Here is a 21,273-nt window from a genome sequence, read left to right as displayed (position 1 = left end):
CTCTTGATTCTACCTTCCTTACTCCAACATTTCCAAAGACAAACAAATTAGGAGGAGTAATAAAAGCGAAATCCAACCCTCTTATCACCTTTGCCCAAACATTATTCAACACATTGCAATGTAAGAAAAGGTGCATTGACGATTCTTCCGCTCTACCACACAAGATGGCGCAGAAAGTTAGGACATCTGAGGTAAACAATTTTGCCTAGCTAGATTTCTTCTCGTAGGGATTCTATCTAAAAAAAGTTTTCAAGAAAAAACAACCACTTTCGATGGAGCTTTGTTTTTCCAAATACCTTCGTAAACCTTATTCTTTTTCACCATTTCCAAATTTCTCCCACACCAACAACCTCTCTAACTTCTTATAGCAAGACTTCACCGAAAAAAATACCCCTTCCTCCGCTTTCCAAAACCACCTATCCTGATGATCCCCCTGGTATACCGCTCCAAGTCCTCCAACAAGCTAATTATAATTTCCTCCTCCCAAACGAAGAGATTCTTCCGCCATGATAATACCCAATCACCCCTCTCCCCATTAGATCCCCTAACCGCCTCCTCCGATTTAAAAGAAAAAAATTAAGCTTTGATGGGTGGTGTAAATTTATGCAGATACTTTTTTTTTTTTTTTTACAAAAATATGCAGATACATATTTTTGATAGAAATTAAAAAACAAAAAAAAACATTTTCAATACAAATTACACTAATACTAGTAAAATCAAATAAATTTGTGTATATTATTACTTTTTGAATAAATCATCAATTATTATTACAACCTTATTTTTTGTTTGGTTATAAAATTAGTATACACCCTTCAATCTAGTCTTTAAACTATATAAATACAAAATAGTCTTTATAGTATGTAAACTCTATTAATTTAGTCACTTCTATTAAGATTTTAAAGACTAAGTTGGAGGATTTTCATATACTTATGATCCTTATATAGGTTATATATAAAATTGAAGAGAAAGACTGTTTAAAGATTAAATTAATAGTTTATTCATTATTTTTTGAAGGATACAGTGGGAAAAAATTACAAAATGAAAAGAAAAACGTTTTCTAGAATTATGGTTAAGTGGTTGGTAATGGTATGTTTGAAAGTTAATTGGAGAGTGCAAGTTAAACATGAGGTGAGAGGAATGTAGAAACTAGAAAGGTAGTGAGAGTGGCTGGTAGGTACCATTCCATTTCTCTGCTTTGTTTGGCCCACATCTCTGACAGACAACTCATTCCACTTCAACCTTTGCAATTTGTTTTGTTTTTATTTTCCTCTTCACTAATCCAATCCAATCATTTCAAACTCAACAACTGCTATCAACCAATTCATTCATTCCTGACATCATTATATGCATACATATCTATCTATATATGTGTATAAAGATCATCGTCTAACATACCTAATCTAATCATCGTAACAAAATAATTGTGTGCATAAGACGTAAATTCTAAATAAAATAGGAAGCAAAATTTAGCTTCACAAAGACCATAAAAAACATCATGCCGTTGTGGGATTCAAACATCAGGCTGTGAGTTGAGAATACATCTTTGTGCTCAAATATTCTCTAACAACAATTAATCACAAATAAACAATAGTGAATACGCATAATGACATCTTTCATATGTCTAGAAAAAATCATTCTTCCGTTGTGACTATCATCTCAATCTTACAAAAATTTAAAATAAAGGATGACATTATAGTGCAACGCATGAGCAGATATACCGACTTTTTTTTAATCAATATATCGATTATTTTTAAACAACTTAATATATATATATATATATATATATATATATATAAATAGTTATATTTTGTCAAAAAATATATAAAATAGATATTTAAAAATATATTTTTAAATTTAATTTGAATAAGTAATATCAATTTTTTGGTCAAGAAAGTAATATTGATTTTTTTATAATTAATATAGTGGTTAAAATTTACGTTTAAGGTGAATAAACGAAGTTTCAGGTTCAAAAGCCTGTACATTACAATGTACTTTTGTTTTTAGCAATTGAGTTATATTTATGTGGACAAATAATACTAATTTTATGGGTTTTGCTAACGAGTGCCCTAAAGGCAATGAACAAGGAATCCATTAATAAAAATTATATGTTGAAAATGTAAATTTTTACTTTTATCTTACAAATAATTACACAATTTTTTATTACAAAGTTACTTATTTTAGTACTCTAACCAATTCCCAAAGGGCACCTTATTCTCCTAATTTTATTTACGAAAAAGATATCTAGTTGGTACCAAAAAACTATAGTATTTTATAAGATTTGATTAGATTAAATTAAATCGTAAAAAAGTTCTTGACAAAAAAAAATAAAAAAAATAGAGATGTGACAAGAAATCTCTCTCTTCACAGCACATGTCCAACTTCTGCGTTCCGTTGTGTTTGTGTCGTGCTGTCTTCTTCTGTTGTGTTGTTCTTTCTCTTTCTCTTTCTCTCACTATCACGCAATCCAATTTTCAAACACATTCTTCTGCATTTTCAATTCCTTTCTTCTCAATTAACAACAACAATCACTAATGCTTCCTCTCTCATCAACAACAACAACAACAACTTAGGGTTTCTCGTCAAAATTCCTTTTCTTTTTGCCGGGATTTTGAGGGTCAAACTCAATCTCCCGCATCCATGGCTTCCAACTTGAAGATGACCCCTCAGCTCGAACAGATCCATGGTGAAATTCGTGACATCTTCCGTGCCCTCGCGTATGCATCTTCATCATTCTTTATTTCTATTTTTTATCTTGATTTTATTCATTGTCTCAATGCTTTTACAAATTCATTCAAAAAATTTAATTTTTGGTATGTTATTATGTGCAAGAGATCGTGATTATTGTTGACATTGGAGGATTACCCTCTCAAATCAAATTTTGGTCAATTATTGAGTTTTTTTTTTTATTGAAAAGTTATCAATTATTGAGTAAGTTCAGATTTGCTGTTGTCATAGTTGAAAATTTAGGTCTTTACTGGTTTATAAATCAACATAGTTGGTTACTTAGCTATGAGAGTTTTGTAGTTCAACAACAAGAAGGCTTGTCTTTGGTGCCACTTGATATACATGTTCATGGTATGATGCCTTGTTGTGTAGTGACAACCAGGTTGACATATTGTAAGTGTAGGTAGCTCAGACTAGCGGCTGAACGTTATACTTGACTAAGGACTAGTTTGGCTCAGTTTCTAACTCATTATTATAGAAGCTTCTTGGTAAGCAACCACCAAAGCACTTGGGTAGCCTTCCTTAACTATCAAGGGGGAAAGAACCAAACATCTTATGTACTCCCTCAAGCATCCCATACCACTCGATGTGAGACTTAGGCGTCCCAGGACAGGATGCTCGAGTCCCTATTATACCAACACTTTGCGCTTCTTTCTTGTGGGTCAAAACCCTCCATCAGTGGTCTTCTCCAAAACACCGACAACCCGCGTTAGTACTAATTGATAAGCATCCAAGTACTTCGGGAACCATCCCCTGAGTGTTTCGCCGAGCATCCCATACTACTTGATGTGGGACTTAAGCACCCCCCATAATACCCAACCATGTCCTATCACTTCTTAATTAAAACAAGTTTACTGTTCTTCAGTTGCAAAAAATCCTTATAAGCATATAAGTGCTTATAGATCCCATTGTTTAAGTCGTTATTGATACATGTTGGAGTGTGGATAATGTGTACTATGTTAATTTTATTATCATTTTTTTTTAATATAAGCACTTTTTGCATACAGAAATGGCTTCCAGAAGCTGGATAAGATTAAAGATTCCAATAGACAAAGTACTCAGCTGGAGGAACTCACCGGGAAGATGAGGGACTGCAAAAGGTAAGTCATGCATTAATGTGAATATAATTTTGATATCTCTATATGACAATTGAGTCTTTCTGAATGAAATCCAAACAAACACCCTTTGTTTACCACTAAATATCATAAACAAGAGGAGCCTTGGCCCAATGGTTAGAGACGTTATTGTGTGACTAGGTCACAGGTTCGAGTTGTGAAATCATCTTTTGCAAATGTATAGTAAGATTGTTTATAATTGACTTGTTTGAGTCAAATCTTGCCAGGACCCTGCTGCCCCTTTAGTTTTTCACTACTAAATGTCATAAACAAAACTTCTGTAACGGAATTGACATCTCATGCCAACCTTCCAGGATTTGATTAATAATAATGTGGGAAACATGCAACCCCGCTCTATATAGAATATTTTAGGAAAATAAATATGATAGTTGTTTTTTGGGTTATCGTACTGGTTGTGTGCTTTGTTTGTTGACTACATATTTTATAGATGGGATTGCATTTTTTCAAACATCAATGTCAGAAGAAGTGATATTTCTTATAGATTATGAATTTTAATACATTTCATGATTTCTTTTTGGAATTTGTTAATGGCATTCTTGGAATCTGAACATTATGTTTCTATTAATGTCATCAGGTTGATAAAGGATTTTGATCGTGAAATTAAAGATGAAGGGGCAGGAAATCCCGAAGAAGTGAACAAGCAACTTAATGACGAAAAGCAATCAATGGTCAATATCAGAACCCTTTTTTTCTTTCTTTCTTGGTCATGTTGGAAATCTAGTATCTATCTCTTCAAAGTTTTGAAAGGGTTCAAGATCCTCCTTGTATTGTGGATTGACACTCAAATTATCCTTTTTCTATGTGTAATGAGTTATAAAGAATTTACATATTGTCAAGACATCAAATTAAGTGATCACCATATGGTCAGAAAAAAGTTTGAGAATACGAGGATGGTCCATTATGTTTGTTATATATATATATATTGCATGTGCATGCACTTAAAAAACAAACTCTTAAGCTTATAACATTCATTTTTCTTGCAGATCAAGGAGCTAAACTCATATGTGGCACTGAGAAAAACGTAAGCTTGTTTTTGTACTTTCATTTCTATGTTTAGCTTTTGATTGATTATTTAAAGTTTATGAAACAAATAAGACGAGAAATACCAATTCTGTAGGAGGCATGTTCAGCTTTAACGAATGAGATATGCTTTGTCAGTGTTTGTGGAACCAATAAAGCAAAATTTAGTCTCCTTATTTATAGTTCTTTACTCCTAAATAGAAGTCTTATTCTTTTGGCTAGTTGAAAGGACGGTTGATACTATCACTTGAATGATAAACAGGTACATGAATACGATTGGTAATAAAAAACTTGAACTTTTTGACATGGGAGCTGGAGCAAGTGAATCTACAGCCGAAGGAAATGTTCAATTGGCATCAGGTAACATGTTTGGACCGCCAAATATTCATATAGGGGCCTGTTAGCCCTAAGCAAGAGTGCCACCATGACAGAATGGGGCGCCCCCCTTTTCTTATCCCCCCAAACCATCACGCCCGAACCTTGAGGCCAAATATTCGGCCAGAATATTCGGATATAGGGGGATATACGTGTTTTACGCTCTGATAGGTAACTTAGGGAGTGAGTCGCATGGAAGAAGGCCCAAAAGGGCTATAATAGCACCCTTGGGATCATTCCCAAGCCATGACCTAATCAGATACTAAACCCTAGTTTTGATAGGGCATTCACTACAAGTACATTTGGCGCCCACCGTGGGATTTTGGGATGAAAATGTACTCACTTCTTCACCCCAAAAATCCAAAACAACATGAGAAAATCATCACTCAAGAAACAACACCCTCTTCTTCCTCAAAGGAGCAAACATCAAATTCGTGTACAAGAATCTTCACTCTGAAGGAAGAAATTCTTATTCTCAAAGGCCTCTTAGATTTGAAATTCAAAACGGGTCAAATACAACGACACATTACACTCCTTTTTATAACTTCTTTAATGATTTGCTTAGCATGAAACCCAGACAAAATCTAAGAGGCTTTTGTGTGGGTTTCACGCTAAGCAAATCCTTAAAAAAGTTATAAAAAGGAGTGTGATTTGTCATTGTATTTTGACTTGCTTTTGAATTTCAAATCTAGGAGGCCTTTGAGAATAAGGATTTCGTCAAGTGAAGATTTTCTTGCGCGAGTTTGATGTTTGCTTCTTGAGGAAGAAGAGGGTGTTGTGTCTTGAGTGATGATTTTCTCATGCTATTTTGGGATGAAAATGTACTTGCTGCAAATATATTTTCTCAAGCCAATGGAATTTGTAGTTGACATCATCACTTTGCAATGTACATTGAAGTTGATTTCTTTTCCACTATATTTCTGTTGCAGAATATGTGCATTGTGTTTTAGTGTTAATATTTGCAATAGCATACTTCAGGCTTTCATCTTTTCCGTATATCCTTTTCGGGGTTTGGGGCCTAGGCTATTTTTGTATGGTTTTACGTGTAGGGATGGAAATAGGTCAGGCCATCCGTCAGGGGCCTCTGACCCGGCCTACTTAATGCCCGGCTCAGCCTAGCTCGTTTATTAAATAGGTTAGGCTCAAGCTTTTTAAAAAGCTCATTAATTTAAATAGGCTAGGCTCAGGCTTATAGAAAAGCCTACTAGGCCTATCTAGCCGGCTCATATATGTATAATTTATATATACTACATTATACAATACACACGTATTGACCTCTACAAAATGGATGTGCTAGCTCTACCAACTTTGATTGGATATCCATTCTATATATATATACACACACACACACACTAATAAAGTAGGGGAAAAATGGATGCACATGCCTTGCAAAATTTTATTGACTTATTAACCTTTTAAAAACATATATGTTTATTAGCTTTTTTATAAATAGGTCAAATGTTATATTTAAAATTGTTAGTATAAATTAGGCTTTTCAACAGACTAATAGGCCAGGCCGGGCTTTTAAAAAGGCTAGGCCAGGCTTAAAATAAAGCCTTTGACATGCTAATAGCCCAGGCTTAGGCTTTAGTTTTTTCAACTAGGCCCGGCCTATTTAAGCAAAGCTCGGCTCGGCCCGGCTCATTCCCACCCCTATGTGTAGTGAATAACATATTTATCTTTAGCTATAATGCTCATCTTTCTTATCCTACAGAAATGTCAAATCAAGAACTTGTCAATGCTGGGATGAAGACAATGGATGAGACTGACCAGGCTATTGAGAGGTCTAAGCAGGTGAGTCACATCAAACTTATGCCTTCATTGCGCCCACACCATTGATTTTATTTTAACCCTGTCAAAATGTAGGTTGTACATCAAACAATTGAAGTTGGCACCCAAACTGCATCTACCTTGAAGGGCCAAGTAAGTTTGATTTGAATTGAGTATGCTATAAGAAGGGAAGAGTCTAGGGGATAACTAATATGACATCTAATTCTCTTTTTAAATTATGCAGACTGAACAAATGGGCCGTATTGTTAATGAGCTTGATTCAATTCAGTTTTCAATAAAGAAGGCCTCCCAACTTGTTAAGGAGATTGGTAGACAGGTTGCTTTAATTTCCTTGTTTATATGCACTGCTGTATTTCTTCCAAACCTGTCATGAAACTAAGTTGTCCTTACCCCTGTTATCAGGTTGCTACAGACAAGTGCATCATGCTTTTTCTGTTTCTTATCGTCTGTGGTGTGATTGCCATTATTGTCGTGAAGGTATGATATTCATTTCATCTATGAATTTGCCTAATTTGTTGATATTTTCTCTTTTGAAAACTAAACCAATTTGCTCTAATAATTTTATTTTGAAGAAGCATTTTTATCAACTATTTTAAATAACTTTGGCAACACATTATTCTACTTGAGAAAAGGTGCGAGAACTTGGTTTTCATGGTGATCCGTGCTAGTGAATAGTGATTGCCTATTGCATGTTTATGTGCACAACAGATGTTCTTATGTGCACGATTAGTATTTGTGTGTACAATGCTGACAATAAGCTTCTATTTTTTAACCGATAATGTATTTTTGCAGATTGTGAATCCCAACAACAAAGATATTAGGGATATCCCAGGATTGGCGCCTCCAGTTCCCTCAAGGAGGCTTTTGTATGTACGGACTGGAGAACTTTTTGATTAATTCTTACATTGACAAGAGCTTTCTACAATTCTAGTCCTGCCAACTTGGTTCTTGTTCTTATCCATCGAATATTAGAGGATTGCTTTCTGGAGGCATCATTTTGATCTTTCCCGTTAATTCTTTCTTTTTTCAAGAGTTCTTGCATATACTGTTTGTGATTCTATGTAAATCAGACGAATGTCTTCTGCTTTGCCTCGAGTGCCACGTCTCTTAATGTAACAATCCAAATATTTAGGGCTAGAGAGAAAGTAACACTCTACTTGTACTTGAAATTTGTGGTGTAAATGTGTCTAATTCAGAGGAGATTTGTTCCCCTCCCCTATTTTTTGACGTGTAATATATATATGCATACATTTCGAAACTATTTGTTGAATCGGTTTTGTAAATTATACATTTATTTAAAGTTGAGTTTGCAGTTGTTCGTATTGAATCTAAAAAAAACTCTACCCATTCATATTCTTTACCGAGACCATCAAGTCCTTGATGGGGAGGTGTTGTTTATTGCTGGTCCTGTTCATATTATATGCTTGTGCTAAAATCTGCACATTATATGCTTTTCTTTTTTGTATGATTATTTAGTTACATAACCCATTATTAATGATTTATTCATTGCTAAACTAATCAATCCAGATTCTAAATTCAATTAAAATAAAAGTCATATTTGTTTGGTAATTATTCTGTTGGTGTCTTGGCATAGTGTGTTTGTGTTTGGTCTAATACAGGTTGAAGATTCTCAACATAAAGTTTAAACTTGAGAAAAGATTTTTATATACAATACAATTGAAGTTGGATATCATTTCACTAGAATATTCAGAATATGGTGATCTCACATCTTTTTACAACAAATACTTTTCAATTGACTGAGATATTAGCAAGCAAGAGTGGTAATCATATCAAAATGAGATCGTACTACATTGACATCTAGTGAGTGGTTTTAAAATCTTTAGGAAAGCATATCACAACTCGGTTGGTAAATAATTTTAAAATCACCATTATAAGATTTACCTAGAGAATTCGGTCTTAAAACCCAGGAATGTAATTACAAAGCTCAAGCAAGCGTGATTTCATTATAAAACAAATCTTACATACTACCTAAAACGAATGAGAGGAATATGGTGCATTTGACTCAACTTCCTATTTCTTGTTCTCTTTCAAAAAGGGGAAGACATAAACTACATCCTGTATTTGGATTATCATTTTCCTGTTGCATGGCTGGTTAGTTGCGTACGTCCAATATGAGATAACCATGATGACGAAATTAGTGGCGCTTCTTCATCAATATTCATATCAGAGGCAGAACCATTGCCGCCACTGCTTCCTTCATCATTATCAACGTTATCCGGCACATAAATATCAGACGATTTCTTCTCAAATTTCCAGTCCTGCATGTCAGATGATAAACAAGTGGTTAGGACAGTTTCGATCAGTCTTATCTTATCTATTCTATCACTTCATTTCTTACTCTTGATACCATTTATAACAAGTTTGTATTGATTCAGAAGGAGATACATTTTGAATTAATAAACATGGCAGGAAGATACCTTTAAAAGGATATATTCATAGATAGTAGATACCATTAGTAAACATGTCAAGAAGATACCTTTGTTATTCGATCAGGAATACTTTCAGCAGTTAATTGCAAGGCTCGGACATCCCTGACCTTTATGTAATTGTACATCACAACTCCACATAGTGCTGCAGGTCAGATATGTAAGAGGATGGCATGGGTGGGACATTAAAAACACCACATTAAAAACAAAACTTACCAATACCATAGCCAATTATATTCAGTCCAGTTATTGTAGACTCTGGAAATATAACTGTTGAAAGGGCTATTAATATCCAGTCTTTAAGCACACCGGCAACTCGGATGGTTACAGCACCAGTTCTACCAATTACTAAGAAAATGGAAAAATTCAAGGCTAGAGCACACAGAGCATTTGAAAAAAAGATCCAAAAATTGAACTGAATCTGTGAAACTTCCATCATCGGCTTTTCCAGAAGGTACCAAGGCACAAAGAGAAACACAAAACTGCATAAAACAAAGTAGAAGATAAATGCATCATGTTGTCAAGGTGCATTGCCCAAAAATCAGTATTACTATACTTAACTAAACCTCAAAGATAAATGCATAAGGCTGCCGTGGGTTAATATGACAGTTGTACACTACAGACTCAATTGACTATTTTTTCCAAAATTTTAGAGAAAACTAGCTGGAAGCATCAACACAAAATACCTGCATGGAGCTATGTAATATAAGCTTGTAATGGGATTTAAACTCAAGCCCTTCTTCTGTAAAAGGACTTGTGTTAAGACCAGTCGAAAAGCCTCTGCAAAGATGCCTGTGACCTGGTAAAGTGTACCAACTATATTAAAATGAATTTCCCCGTAGGAGGAAACGACGACTCCAACACTAACAAGCAGCATGTTGAGGAACACATCACACCTTGCTTTGTCAATGCCGCATAAAACAGCCACAAGGAATGTTGCAACTGGCACTGAAACAACAACACAAGTATTTTAAATTAAGGAATCATCATCAAAAGTAAGAGAAACATGTGAAGTTTGTTAATACATACTCAGAGCTTTAAGCATCTGGATAAAAGCCACAGAGATATGCAAATAAGCCGTGTTACCGAACCTGTAGCAACAAAAAAGCATATTGCTTGCTTATATAAATATGATTGTATCTTCAAAAGTACTGATACTAAATGAGGCATAAGCATCTGAATAGAGCATGTATAGAAGAAAGAAACTAAAGTGCATGCAATCAGGATAGTCTATGAATAATACATGTAAGCTATTACAAGTAAATTATAATTATAATTGCTTAGAAATATCATACTTTTAACATTTTTAATAGGCAAATGTTAGTGGTTGGTAAGTTGTTAGTCGGAGGGGAATTCAATAGCAACATAGATCAAACCTAGAACTCCTACATAATACTCCTTCAGCCTCCCAAGTTCCCAACCCATACCACTGAGCTACACTATACGGTTTGAAAAGATTTAAAAGTGAATAAATTCAAAATATATGTACATAGTGACAAAAGGTAAAACCTAGTTTAGGCTAATCATACTACATATATATAATAACTCAAGACAAGCAATAATCTATTCTAAGGGGGTCTGATAATGACCGTTTGGAAAGAGATTTCAAAGTAAACCTAGATAGTAAACGATGATCTTAACTATACCAAATTCTTTGACAGAGGATTATCTACTGAGAACAAAGAACTTCATGCCTAGTATAACATCTCACTAGTTTAAGTAGTCAAATGCAGGAGCAACAGATCCAGCCTAATGGGTATTCAATTCATAAGAAACTGGAAGTATCAAATTTATCCTTAAATGGGATTACATGAAAACCTTCCACAACCAATCTAAAGCTGCCTCGTACTATATTCAAGTTCAACCTAGCACAAACAAGTTGAATAAACCGAACTTAACTGGGCTAATTATTAAATAACAAACATAGTAATGACAGTTTTGAGCCTATGCGTAACTTTATTGCACACGCACTTGTTGAATCAGACAAATAGGAAACGTTAAAATGAGGGATATCTTCCTTTATAAAGAATCTGTGGATTATGTTTGTATGAAATCAGAAAACTAAAGATTTCCTAGGTGTAGTGCTTACCAGAGACTTGATGCAAAGAATGCACTTATTGGTATCACACAAGTTGCATATCTGTGACAGAAAGAACACGTTTAGAAATAAGTTAGTCAAAGGATTACAAAGCACAGGAAGGCATAAAATCATTGGCACGCAGACTCACATTTCAAATGTCATTTTTACAGGAGATACAACCTGCAAATCAGACAATAAAAATTTGATCAAGCAAGGATGGTAGGCAATAAAAGTTCAAGTAACAATATCCTAATGAAAGTGAAACACAGACATGTATGTATGTACACAAATAAATATAGGATTTGTCTTACATGCACAAACAAATTACTCTTGCACCATGCAAAAGTCTGTTTTCTACCACAGGATCAATAAATCTCATCCTATTTTATTAAACTTAATAGTGGAATTTATTGATCCAATAGTGGAAACAACCTTGTGCATGGTGCAAGACTTATCTTGCTTGTGCACCATAGAGTTGGCGATAAATATAAGGTAGAGTGTTTCCCTTTAGATTGGTAAAGGAGATGCAAACTCTAAAGCACTAACACGGACACCAGACATAGTGACATTAATAAGAATTTAAAAAAATGAATTAATTGAATGTAATAATGTTGTTATCGTGTCAATGTCATCGGTGCTACATAAGATGCAATCAAAAGATCAAAGAATTGAATCAAATAAAGAGGACAGTAATTGTTACATCAACAATCAACATCAGACTAGTATGTTAAATGTTATCAAAAACAAACAAGCAGTTGGGCATGTGGGATGTGAAGAATGAATGAAATTGAGCATAAACACCAAAAAAGTAAGTAAGAATAAAATGAGATACATACCTTAAAAACCCGGACAAGAAAAAAAGCAACAGCTCCAGAAAAAGCCATATGAATCATGGTAAGTGTGATGGGAAGTGGAAAATTAAAGTACTTTGGAGATAAAACCCACTGCATTATTAATTAAGATAAAGAAGAAGAGTTAATTAATGGATAAAAAAGAAGTAGAAGTAAAGAGTAGTAAGTGGAGTTACCTTGTTGTAGAGAATGACACCAGAAGAAAGCAAGATGTAGATAAATAAGTAGAAATAAGTTAGTAAAAGCGTTTTGCTCATCATTTTCATTTGTGATTTTGAGACAGAAGCAACTAACAAGACAGACCCATTTCGTCGAATGGAGTAAAGTTAAAATCTTTGGAATTGAAGCATGGATTTAGAGAAATTGTACGGATCTGTGAGACGGAAGGGAAGAATAGAGAGAGAGAGAGAGAGAGAGAGATCAGAGATTCAGAAGAAAAGGGAAGAATTAATAAATGATGATGGAGGGGTTTATTGAATTTAATTTAATTTTTCTGTGTTGTACTCCACTGCTAATACTATTACTGAGTTGTTGGGTGGGTGTTTAGAAGCATGTGCGACTCTGTAGTATGTAACGTAACGTAACGGCAGAGGAGAGAAGCACCAACAAACGAGTACAAAGCCAACTCACTCAGATCCTGTCTAGTGTCTACTATGTATGTATCTCTTCTGCAGTGGCTGTCACACTCTGGTCAGTAGTCTAGTGGCTAGAATTCACCCTTATAAGGTGAATAAGTGGGGTGTTCGAGATTCGAACTCCGACCCCTGCATATAATAATGCATTGTCCTACCAACTGAGCTTTTGTTACACAAGATTACGGATTGGGCATGGGCTCAATCCTTCAATTCATTTATCTCAAAAAAAGATATTCAATGTCGAGGAGCGTAATTAATTACCGTTGGGGTAAAATGGTCGGTTCGAGATGCCTGAGATCAAAGTATGAGTGTCTAATGATCAATTTTTGTTTTAGATTGGGCATGGACTCAATCCTTCACTTAGAAAAGCTCGATCAAATGTTGATCTCAGAATGGATCGCTCTAGTTGGTTTGAACTCGAAAATTGGTTGTAAAAACCTAATAGCAAATATGAATCTTATGATGTTGATCGAACAATGATACTACAAATTTTATGTCGAGTGAACTGCAACCATTTAAGTGTTTTATACACATGTTCCACTACATATCAAAGAGAGAAAATATATTATTCATTCAATAAAAAAAAACATCTTGACTCGCTTATACCTTCACTCACTTGAACGTAGAAGTGTTTGTAGATACATCATCCTCTCAAGTAAATCGGCGTCGTACTCTACCACACTCGTCAATTATGGTCGTCAATGTCATCACAGGTCCACCACAATAAAAATAATAATAATAATAATAACTTGGAAAACTGACATCCTTAATATAAAAAAGTTTTACCTTGTCAATGTACCCATATTGAATTCTTTATAAAATTATTCTTTTGTAAAAAATTAACTTATTCAATTATTATTATTTTATCAGTATTCAAGTAAAATACATATTGTCCCCATGGTTAGAGGTGCGGTTACCGTGCATAAGGAAATCCTTATGCACTTGCATAAATCTAAAAATGGTTTTGGAGTGTAACTCACATAGACCATTTTCACATCAAAATAGTTTTGGCATAATTGGGTTGGGATTTATGCAGGGTGCTGGAAACCATTAAATACATCTAATGATTTTGGAGTACAATTCACTAAAACCATTTATAGATTTATGCAGGGTGCATAAGGATTTCCTTATGCACCATATAACCGCAGTCCATGGTTAGAGTCTAGTCGTTTGGCTTAAGTGGAATCATATTTCCCTCATGTTTGTGCTTAATTGAGTATGTGTGTCAATAATAAAATACAAAAAAAAAAAAAAAAAAAAAAAGTAAATTTCACATGTCTGGAAGGAAGTTTATGATTAAAGGATTCTAATATAATTTGCCATATGATAGATATCGCATCGTATAAATATACGATGTGGTAACAATTTGAACTTTTTGAATTATTTTTTAAGTTCTCTCATATTTTTTAGTTGCTTAACCAATGCCTCTAGGATAATGATTAGCATTCTTCAAAAAATATTGTTCTAAAATAAGTGATTTATTTTACTTTTCAATGCAATATTAACTTTTTTTCAATTATAACTCTAATTAATATTAATTTTATCACTCTCAATTTAATATATTTTAGTACTTTACATTTGTGATAACGATGAATATGTCAATACTTGGCAAAGACATTCACAATCATTTCTCTCTCTTTTTCATATATACATTTTTCTTAATACATGTGAAATGAACAAAATGATCAATTACTCTACGATAGAGAGAGTTTTTTTTTTTTTTTTTTCGAGAAAAAATTAAAGAATGAAATAATGTAAAACGAAAAGTGAAGGAAAAAAAATAGTGTATTGTTTTGCATTGGAAAAAGAAAATATAGTTTTTTTTGTTAACCCTTCGATTTTAGAAAAGTGGATCTCGATAATTCAAAGTTCAGTCAAAATGTAATAAAATCTTGTAAAAAATTGTTTTACCCAACAATTAAACTCTCTTCTCCTTAAAAAATTTTATTCACTATATTTTGAATTTTTAATTGGTGATACAAAATTTTCTATCGTCTCTACTTACCACACACTATGAAAATAAGGTTTAAATGCGCTTTTGAATAAAACTATTTGCCCCTCAATTTCAAGATATGAGTTTTTAGTTCTGTAATTCACATATTGTTATAATTTCAATCTCACTCAATTGCTTTTGTAGCTAATAAAAATCAGATTAAAGAAGTGTCTAACTTGATCAATTGTGTTTTGGATTGTCCAAAATGGTATGCTCGACGGTTCAAGGGCTATGCTCAACAACCCATATTTTAGATATAAATCCAACACCATAAGAGGACCTACAACATGCCCTCGATCCACCATAGTTTCGCCTAACAAAGGTATGATACAAAGAAAGGTCAAATACACACCTTTGGGCCTTAATACTACATGCGCCTTATGTTTGAAACTCAAAACTACATAAAGAGCAGATGCCAACAGTCGATGATTATAAATTTGGTCATCTACCCGCATTCCAACTGCTCTTTAGTCTTTGCCCAGAGGGTCTTCATGTCCCCGCCTATAAAAGAGGACATCCAATGTCTACCAAGGTATGAACAATCTATCCCAAAATCGAAGGGAATCATAAAATCTGATAGTGGTAAAATGGTCAAACCGAAGGGTGAACAAGAAGGACATGGGGTGAAAAAAGAAATTCTTGAAGGGAGGTCATTGGGGCCCAAACCAACAAATGAGTAGGCCCAAACAAATCGTATCATTAAAGGTGTGTTTGAATTGAGGGGGTTTAGGAGAGGGATGGAAGGAGGGGCTTGCTTTTTTATTTTAGATTAAAAATATTATAAAATAATTTTTAAAAAATTGAATTAACAACATGATAAATGATCATATATGGTGTGTTTGGTTTGAAAGAGAAGTTGTAAAGAGAGAAAGTGGTGAGAGAGAGATTGAGAAGAGAGAATTATGTGAGAAATAGAGTAGATTTGATGTACTGTTTGGTAGAAAAGAGATTGAAGAGAAATAGAGGAGAGAGAAGTGTTGATTACTTTCAAAAGTACAAAAATACCCCTCAATTAAAAAAACCTTAAAAATAAATTTTATAAAATATAATTGATATGATTAGATTATTTAAACTGATTTTATCAATTTAAGGTAATTAATTACACTATTATATCTAATCAAATTTAACTTCTTGGGATATATGTCAAAAAAATTGTTATAAATTATAAGCAAATTATTGATTGATTAAATTGTTAACATAGTATATTTTTTATATACTAATAAAATATTATTATATGAAATGAAAATTCCAAAAAAAAAAAATCAAATGAATAGATAGCTAATATGCGGTTAGCAAATAGTACATGGACGTGATTGAATTAATTAGTGAACATGAAACAAAACGCACAACAGCAAAACTCTTATGTTGAGAGGGTATTAAAGGAAAATCATGAATAAAGTTGTATCTCTCCCCTGTTTCTTCGCAAAGTTGGCGAGAAACAAATTCATGTGGGGTTCATGCTCTTTTTAATCTCTCGTCCCTCTTTCTCTGCTCACCAAACAGGATGAGTTGGCCATTTCTCTCCATCTTCTCTCGTCCTTCAATCTCTCTTTCCTATTTCTTGCGTTCCAAACAGAATGATAAAGTACTTCAAAAACACTTAATTTATTAAAAAAAAAAACACTTTACAATGTTCATAATTTAAAAAATAAAAGTGAGCCCTCCCGTCCTTTCTCCTCCTAAATCCTTAACCCAAACACACTTTGAACCTTGTTTTCCCTATTCGTCTTCTTCATGAAAATTGATGTCTACATAACCCCCTTCATGCACCTTTTTCTTTGTTTGCCCCTACATTGTCCAAACAAACCGATAGAGCTAGGCAAACCAAACCGAAAAATAAAGAAAAAACGCACACATTACATCACCTTTTGTTTCTTCACTCTAAAAAAACTCATTTTTTTTTTGAAAGAAAAACCCATATTTATTATCCATGGTATTAATTTTTTTTAATGTCATAAACCGTAAAATCACGATTTGGTAATTGAAAAACTCTTTGAAAGTATAAAGAATAAAGATTAAATTTGGGGGAGAACTTTCTTTTAATAGAACCGTCACCCTAAAATTCACAACAAAAATTGACGGCCGTATCAATATATAACAAAAATTTCTCAACCCCGCGTCTCAAAACATTCCAAAGTTGCACTTTGCACACCCTTGTATTTGTCATACCTTATTACTGGCCACAACAACCATCGTTTCATTGGTTTCTGAAAGAAAGAAAGAAAAAAACAGCATCCCCAACAAGTGAAAATGTGAAATCAAATCGGTATGATTCTATTTTCTTGCTGTTCTTACTATCATTTCTGATTTATTATTATTTTCTAACCTGTTTTTACATTTTTTTGTTGTTCATGTTTTTGGTACTTATCATACGAGCAAAGTCATCATCACTTATTCTAAAAAAAATAAAAAAATCGTCACTTTCTATCTATCATAAGCCGGCTATCTATTTAATAAGTAGGTCTATCCCAACATAACAAAGATTAATCACAAATTAAGATGGGTTGTTCCTCCCTATTGATAGTCTCAGACCAAAAGCAAAATCATTCTATATATGCATGGATCACGATATTATGGGAGAGTGCAAAAATCACTTTTTTTTTTTAATTCATTTAACAGTGACTATAATCTATGCCAAGATTTTTTTTTTTTTGAAGAAATCAAAATGAGATTATATTAAATACCAAGAGAGATTCATCTCGCACAAGGTGTACAGAGAGAACCTCTCGACAAAGTTACAAAGTTAAGTGTCTAATGCCAACGGAAAGCACAACAAAAGAAACAAATGTGAGGAAAGCTAATCTCTAACACCCATACATAGAAGAGGGTCCCGCCACCAGTCAGTGTAACTGAAAGTGGAAGTAAGCTTGTTAGCTTTCAACCATAAAAAAGACGTTAACTTAACACTATCCAACAAAAGACCAACTTCCTTGGTTTTGTGATTAAAAATCCTGCTACTTCTTTCCTTCCAAATGAGCCAAACACAAGCATGCCAAATAATCTGAAGAAATGTGTGAGTAGAACGCGGTACTCCCGCTAAATTACCAAACTGATGGAAGTTGTCACGAACCATGTCTGGAGGTATGAACAAAATGTCGAGCCACTGGTAGACATGAAGCCACAAGCGGCCAAAAGTATCACAACGGAAGAAGAGATGATGCGATGTCTCTGGACAGCCACACCCTCCCACACAAAAATGTCATCATGGTGAATAGCTCTCCTGCGAAGGAGGTTATCTTTAGTCGGGAGCCTGTTGCGGAGAAGACGCCAAACGAACACATAAACCTTTAACGGAACTTGTTTTAGCCAAGCTGCATCATAAAGACTGGTCTCCACAGGTGTAGTAGGAAGCGTAAGGTACTTATATGTCCCTTTGACAGAGTACCCGCCAATAGGATCAAGCATCCACCGCCATCTGTCAAGAGTGGATACCTGCAAAACAATATCACACAGCAAGGACGAACACTCCGACACTGACTCCTCTTCCCAGGCTAAAAGACGCCTCCTCCACACCTAGGCACCACCACCAACATCCCACCCTCTCTCAGCCATCTCCTTCACTGTCACCCTTTGTTTTCAGACAACTAAAAAAGGCGGGGAAATTGCACTCGCAAGGGAGCTCCCCCCAACCAATTATCTAACCAAAAATAAGTGCTAATCCCTCGATCAACCACACGACGAACATTATCCTCAAACCAACTCCCCTCCCCTAACCCTGCGCCTCTACGAATCCCGCATAACATCCTCCACCACACCGAACTGTCACCACCCCCTTCCTTCAACCGACCTCCCTCCTCTCCATATCTCACCTTCAGGACTCTATACCAAAGTCCATCCCTGTCAATCAACATACACCAACACCATTTCCCTAACAGAGCAACATTAAACTCCCTCATCCTCCTGACCCCCAAACCTCCTTCCTTCTTCAGTAAACACACAGTATCCCAACCTACCCATGCAATTTAAAAAAAAAAATTAAATAAAGATTCTATGGAAGAAATTATACCTGTGGGGGCCTTGAAGAAGGAAAGAAAGTAAACCGGTAGAGATGTCAGGACAGATTTGAAAAGGATCAGGCGACCACCAAACGAAAGAGATTTGCCTTTCCAATTCGACAATCTAGTTCTTATAATGTCCAAAAGCGGTCTCCAAAATTCCAGCTTACGCGGATCCCTTCCTATAGGCAGCCCCAAGTACACAAAAGGTAGGGTTCCAACCCGAAAATTCAAAATCAAAGATGCCTCATACAACCAAGAATCCGTAACATTAACTCCCGTAATCAAGCTTTTATGGAAATTAACCTTCAGCTCAGACACTTGTTCAAATAGCAACAAAACAGCCCTCATTGAGCGCACATTTAACCAAATCTTTTCCCCAATAATCAACGTATCGTCGGCGAACTGTAGGTGAGACAAACACATAGTATTTTCGCGCCCCACTCTATAACCATTGAATAAACCAGCCTGGATTAGCGACACCATGAGAATATGGAAACCTTCCGCCGCTAATAAAAAAAGAAACGGAGACAGAGGGTCACCCTGACGCAAACCACGTTCCATAGTAAATTCCTCCGTAGGGCACCCATTCACCAACACCGAGGCGGTTGCTGTTGCCATACATTCGGCCATCCACTTTCTCCAAAGAGTCGGAAAATTCATTTTTGCATAACGGTATCCAAATAATTAAGATCCACCAAGTCATACGCCTTTTCAAAATCCACCTTAAAAATCAACATATATTTCTTATAACGACACGCCCCGTCGACCGCCTCATTTGCAACTAAAATGCTATCCATGATTTGTTTGCCTTTAATGAAAGCGGATTGAGAATCCGATACCACACTTCCGATAACGGCACGAAGTCTGTTTGCAAGTATCTTAGCCAGCACCTTATACATGCATCCTTGATGTCAGTCCACTCTATGCCAAGAAATTGTTAGACATACAATGTAAATATTTTCTTCTCAACCGAGTTTTCTCACAACTACTTTCTTAAGTATCCTCTTATCACTTAGACCATCCACTTATTATTATTTTTTTTGCAAAGACAAAATGAATGTATTAAAACTCATTTGGATTGACTTATGATCTTGGAGTTTACTCATCTTAAAATCTTAAGTTTGATTATCTCTTATGTAAATTTCAGTAGAATAATTTAACTTCTTAAGAAAAATATAATAATATTGAACATCCAAACACAAGGAGTGCAAAGGGTGAAAAAGATAGAAAATGGGTTTAAAAGTACAAAAAGGTGTGATTATGCAGCCAGTCAACCAGGAGCGGATGCATTTGTAGATTATGTGTGGCTAAAGCCCCACATGAAATTTTACTATTTTTTTTTTTAATAAATAAAACACATGTTAAAAATAAGATCTTTTGAATGTTTTGTCACTTGTTAATGATACCAAGAAATAAGGAATGAGGGATGAGAAGAACTTATATCATTGATGTGCCTAATATGGATGCATCGAATGTGCAAAGGAAGAAACCTATACAACAACTTCTAGTGTGCAACTAGAATGAGTATCATTTCATTGAAAAACACCAATCATTTATTAAAAAGTTATATATTTAATATAAAATACACAAGTTACAAAACAAACTTACCATTTTAAATTTCTTAACGTGCAAATTTTCACATGATAGAAAAAACCCTTCTTATTTTTAATATAGTTTGCAATATTGTTTTTTCAAAATTTTAACCCCACATATACTAAATGTTTGGATCCGCCCCTGCCGCCAATAGGCACCCTATACATGAAACACTTCACTCAAATAAAATCAACCACTTATTAGTAAAAAAAAATATACGCACCCTCTAAACACTTTTCAATAGACTTTTTTTTGTTTGTTTGTTAAAATTCAAATAAATCTCACTATTTTGGAATTGAGTATCCCTAAATTACACAGATCTTGAATCCAACATGAAATTTAATAAGACCCGTATAAATCCGAATCAATAAGAAATAGTATATTGAAAAGAGGTTCCTAATATTTATTTCTCTTATAAGAAAGAAAATTGGTGTCATTTCTTATTGTCATGGACTAAACAAATACCTTCTCTAAAAAAATGGACTAAACAAATACCAGCTTCTTATGATTCAAAGATTATGTTTTACATAAAAGATTTAAAGTATCAAAAAAACTCAACCAACGACTTATCACAATGGTAATGAATGACTGACGATGACCAAACATTTTTTTATACTGTCTAAAACCGAT

General features: G+C 34.4%; 3 protein-coding genes across 3 annotated transcripts; 1 reads left to right on the top strand and 2 right to left on the bottom strand.

The window, feature by feature from the left end:
- The first annotated feature begins 2,355 nt into the window (after positions 1–2,355).
- LOC11446715 (novel plant SNARE 13) lies at positions 2,356–8,301 on the top strand. Its single transcript, XM_003609825.4, has 10 exons — positions 2,356–2,714; positions 3,732–3,824; positions 4,435–4,528; positions 4,844–4,881; positions 5,143–5,240; positions 6,970–7,049; positions 7,122–7,178; positions 7,270–7,362; positions 7,449–7,523; positions 7,839–8,301. The coding sequence occupies exons 1-10, from the start codon at positions 2,638–2,640 to the stop codon at positions 7,941–7,943; spliced, it is 810 nt and encodes a 269-aa protein (XP_003609873.1). The 5' UTR covers positions 2,356–2,637; the 3' UTR covers positions 7,944–8,301.
- A 530-nt stretch (positions 8,302–8,831) lies between these two features.
- LOC11431015 (probable sugar phosphate/phosphate translocator At1g48230) lies at positions 8,832–12,789 on the bottom strand. The gene is made up of 9 exons (XM_003609824.4): positions 12,601–12,789; positions 12,410–12,517; positions 11,722–11,753; positions 11,583–11,633; positions 10,523–10,584; positions 10,180–10,441; positions 9,710–9,975; positions 9,544–9,638; positions 8,832–9,325 (listed from the first exon to the last, which is right to left on the bottom strand). The coding sequence occupies exons 1-9, from the start codon at positions 12,688–12,690 to the stop codon at positions 9,137–9,139; spliced, it is 1,155 nt and encodes a 384-aa protein (XP_003609872.2). The 5' UTR covers positions 12,691–12,789; the 3' UTR covers positions 8,832–9,136.
- A 5,299-nt stretch (positions 12,790–18,088) lies between these two features.
- Positions 18,089–19,710, bottom strand: LOC112420960 (uncharacterized). The gene is made up of 3 exons (XM_024780818.1): positions 19,155–19,710; positions 18,736–19,001; positions 18,089–18,484 (listed from the first exon to the last, which is right to left on the bottom strand). Exons 1-3 carry the CDS (start codon positions 19,708–19,710, stop codon positions 18,089–18,091), a joined length of 1,218 nt encoding a protein of 405 aa, XP_024636586.1.
- Positions 19,711–21,273: the final 1,563 nt, after the last annotated feature.

The sequence above is a fragment of the Medicago truncatula genome, chromosome 4 (assembly GCF_003473485.1).
Source record: "Medicago truncatula cultivar Jemalong A17 chromosome 4, MtrunA17r5.0-ANR, whole genome shotgun sequence".
NCBI lineage: Eukaryota > Viridiplantae > Streptophyta > Magnoliopsida > Fabales > Fabaceae > Medicago > Medicago truncatula.
Note: the sequence above shows the minus strand (reverse complement) of the source record. Positions and strands in the feature narration are given on the sequence as shown.

What these genes read in the sequence shown, in the direction of transcription:
- LOC11446715 (XM_003609825.4), top strand. Translation starts at nt 2,638, where the DNA reads ATGGCTTCCAACTTGAAGATGACCCCTCAGCTCGAACAGATCCATGGT. An exon ending in CATCTACCTTGAAGGGCCAA is followed by an intron (nt 7,179 to 7,269) that starts GTAAGTTTGATT and finishes TAAATTATGCAG; the next exon opens with ACTGAACAAATGGGCCGTAT. An exon ending in TTAAGGAGATTGGTAGACAG is followed by an intron (nt 7,363 to 7,448) that starts GTTGCTTTAATT and finishes CCCTGTTATCAG; the next exon opens with GTTGCTACAGACAAGTGCAT.
- LOC11431015 (XM_003609824.4), bottom strand. Translation starts at nt 12,690, where the DNA reads ATGAAAATGATGAGCAAAACGCTTTTACTAACTTATTTCTACTTATTT. An exon ending in TTCTTGTCCGGGTTTTTAAG is followed by an intron (nt 11,754 to 12,409) that starts GTATGTATCTCA and finishes TCTGATTTGCAG; the next exon opens with GTTGTATCTCCTGTAAAAAT. An exon ending in TATAATTGGCTATGGTATTG is followed by an intron (nt 9,639 to 9,709) that starts GTAAGTTTTGTT and finishes TCTGACCTGCAG; the next exon opens with CACTATGTGGAGTTGTGATG.
- LOC112420960 (XM_024780818.1), bottom strand. Translation starts at nt 19,710, where the DNA reads ATGAATTTTCCGACTCTTTGGAGAAAGTGGATGGCCGAATGTATGGCA. An exon ending in TAGATTGTCGAATTGGAAAG is followed by an intron (nt 19,002 to 19,154) that starts GCAAATCTCTTT and finishes TTGCATGGGTAG; the next exon opens with GTTGGGATACTGTGTGTTTA. An exon ending in GGAGTTGGTTTGAGGATAAT is followed by an intron (nt 18,485 to 18,735) that starts GTTCGTCGTGTG and finishes ATTGTTTTGCAG; the next exon opens with GTATCCACTCTTGACAGATG.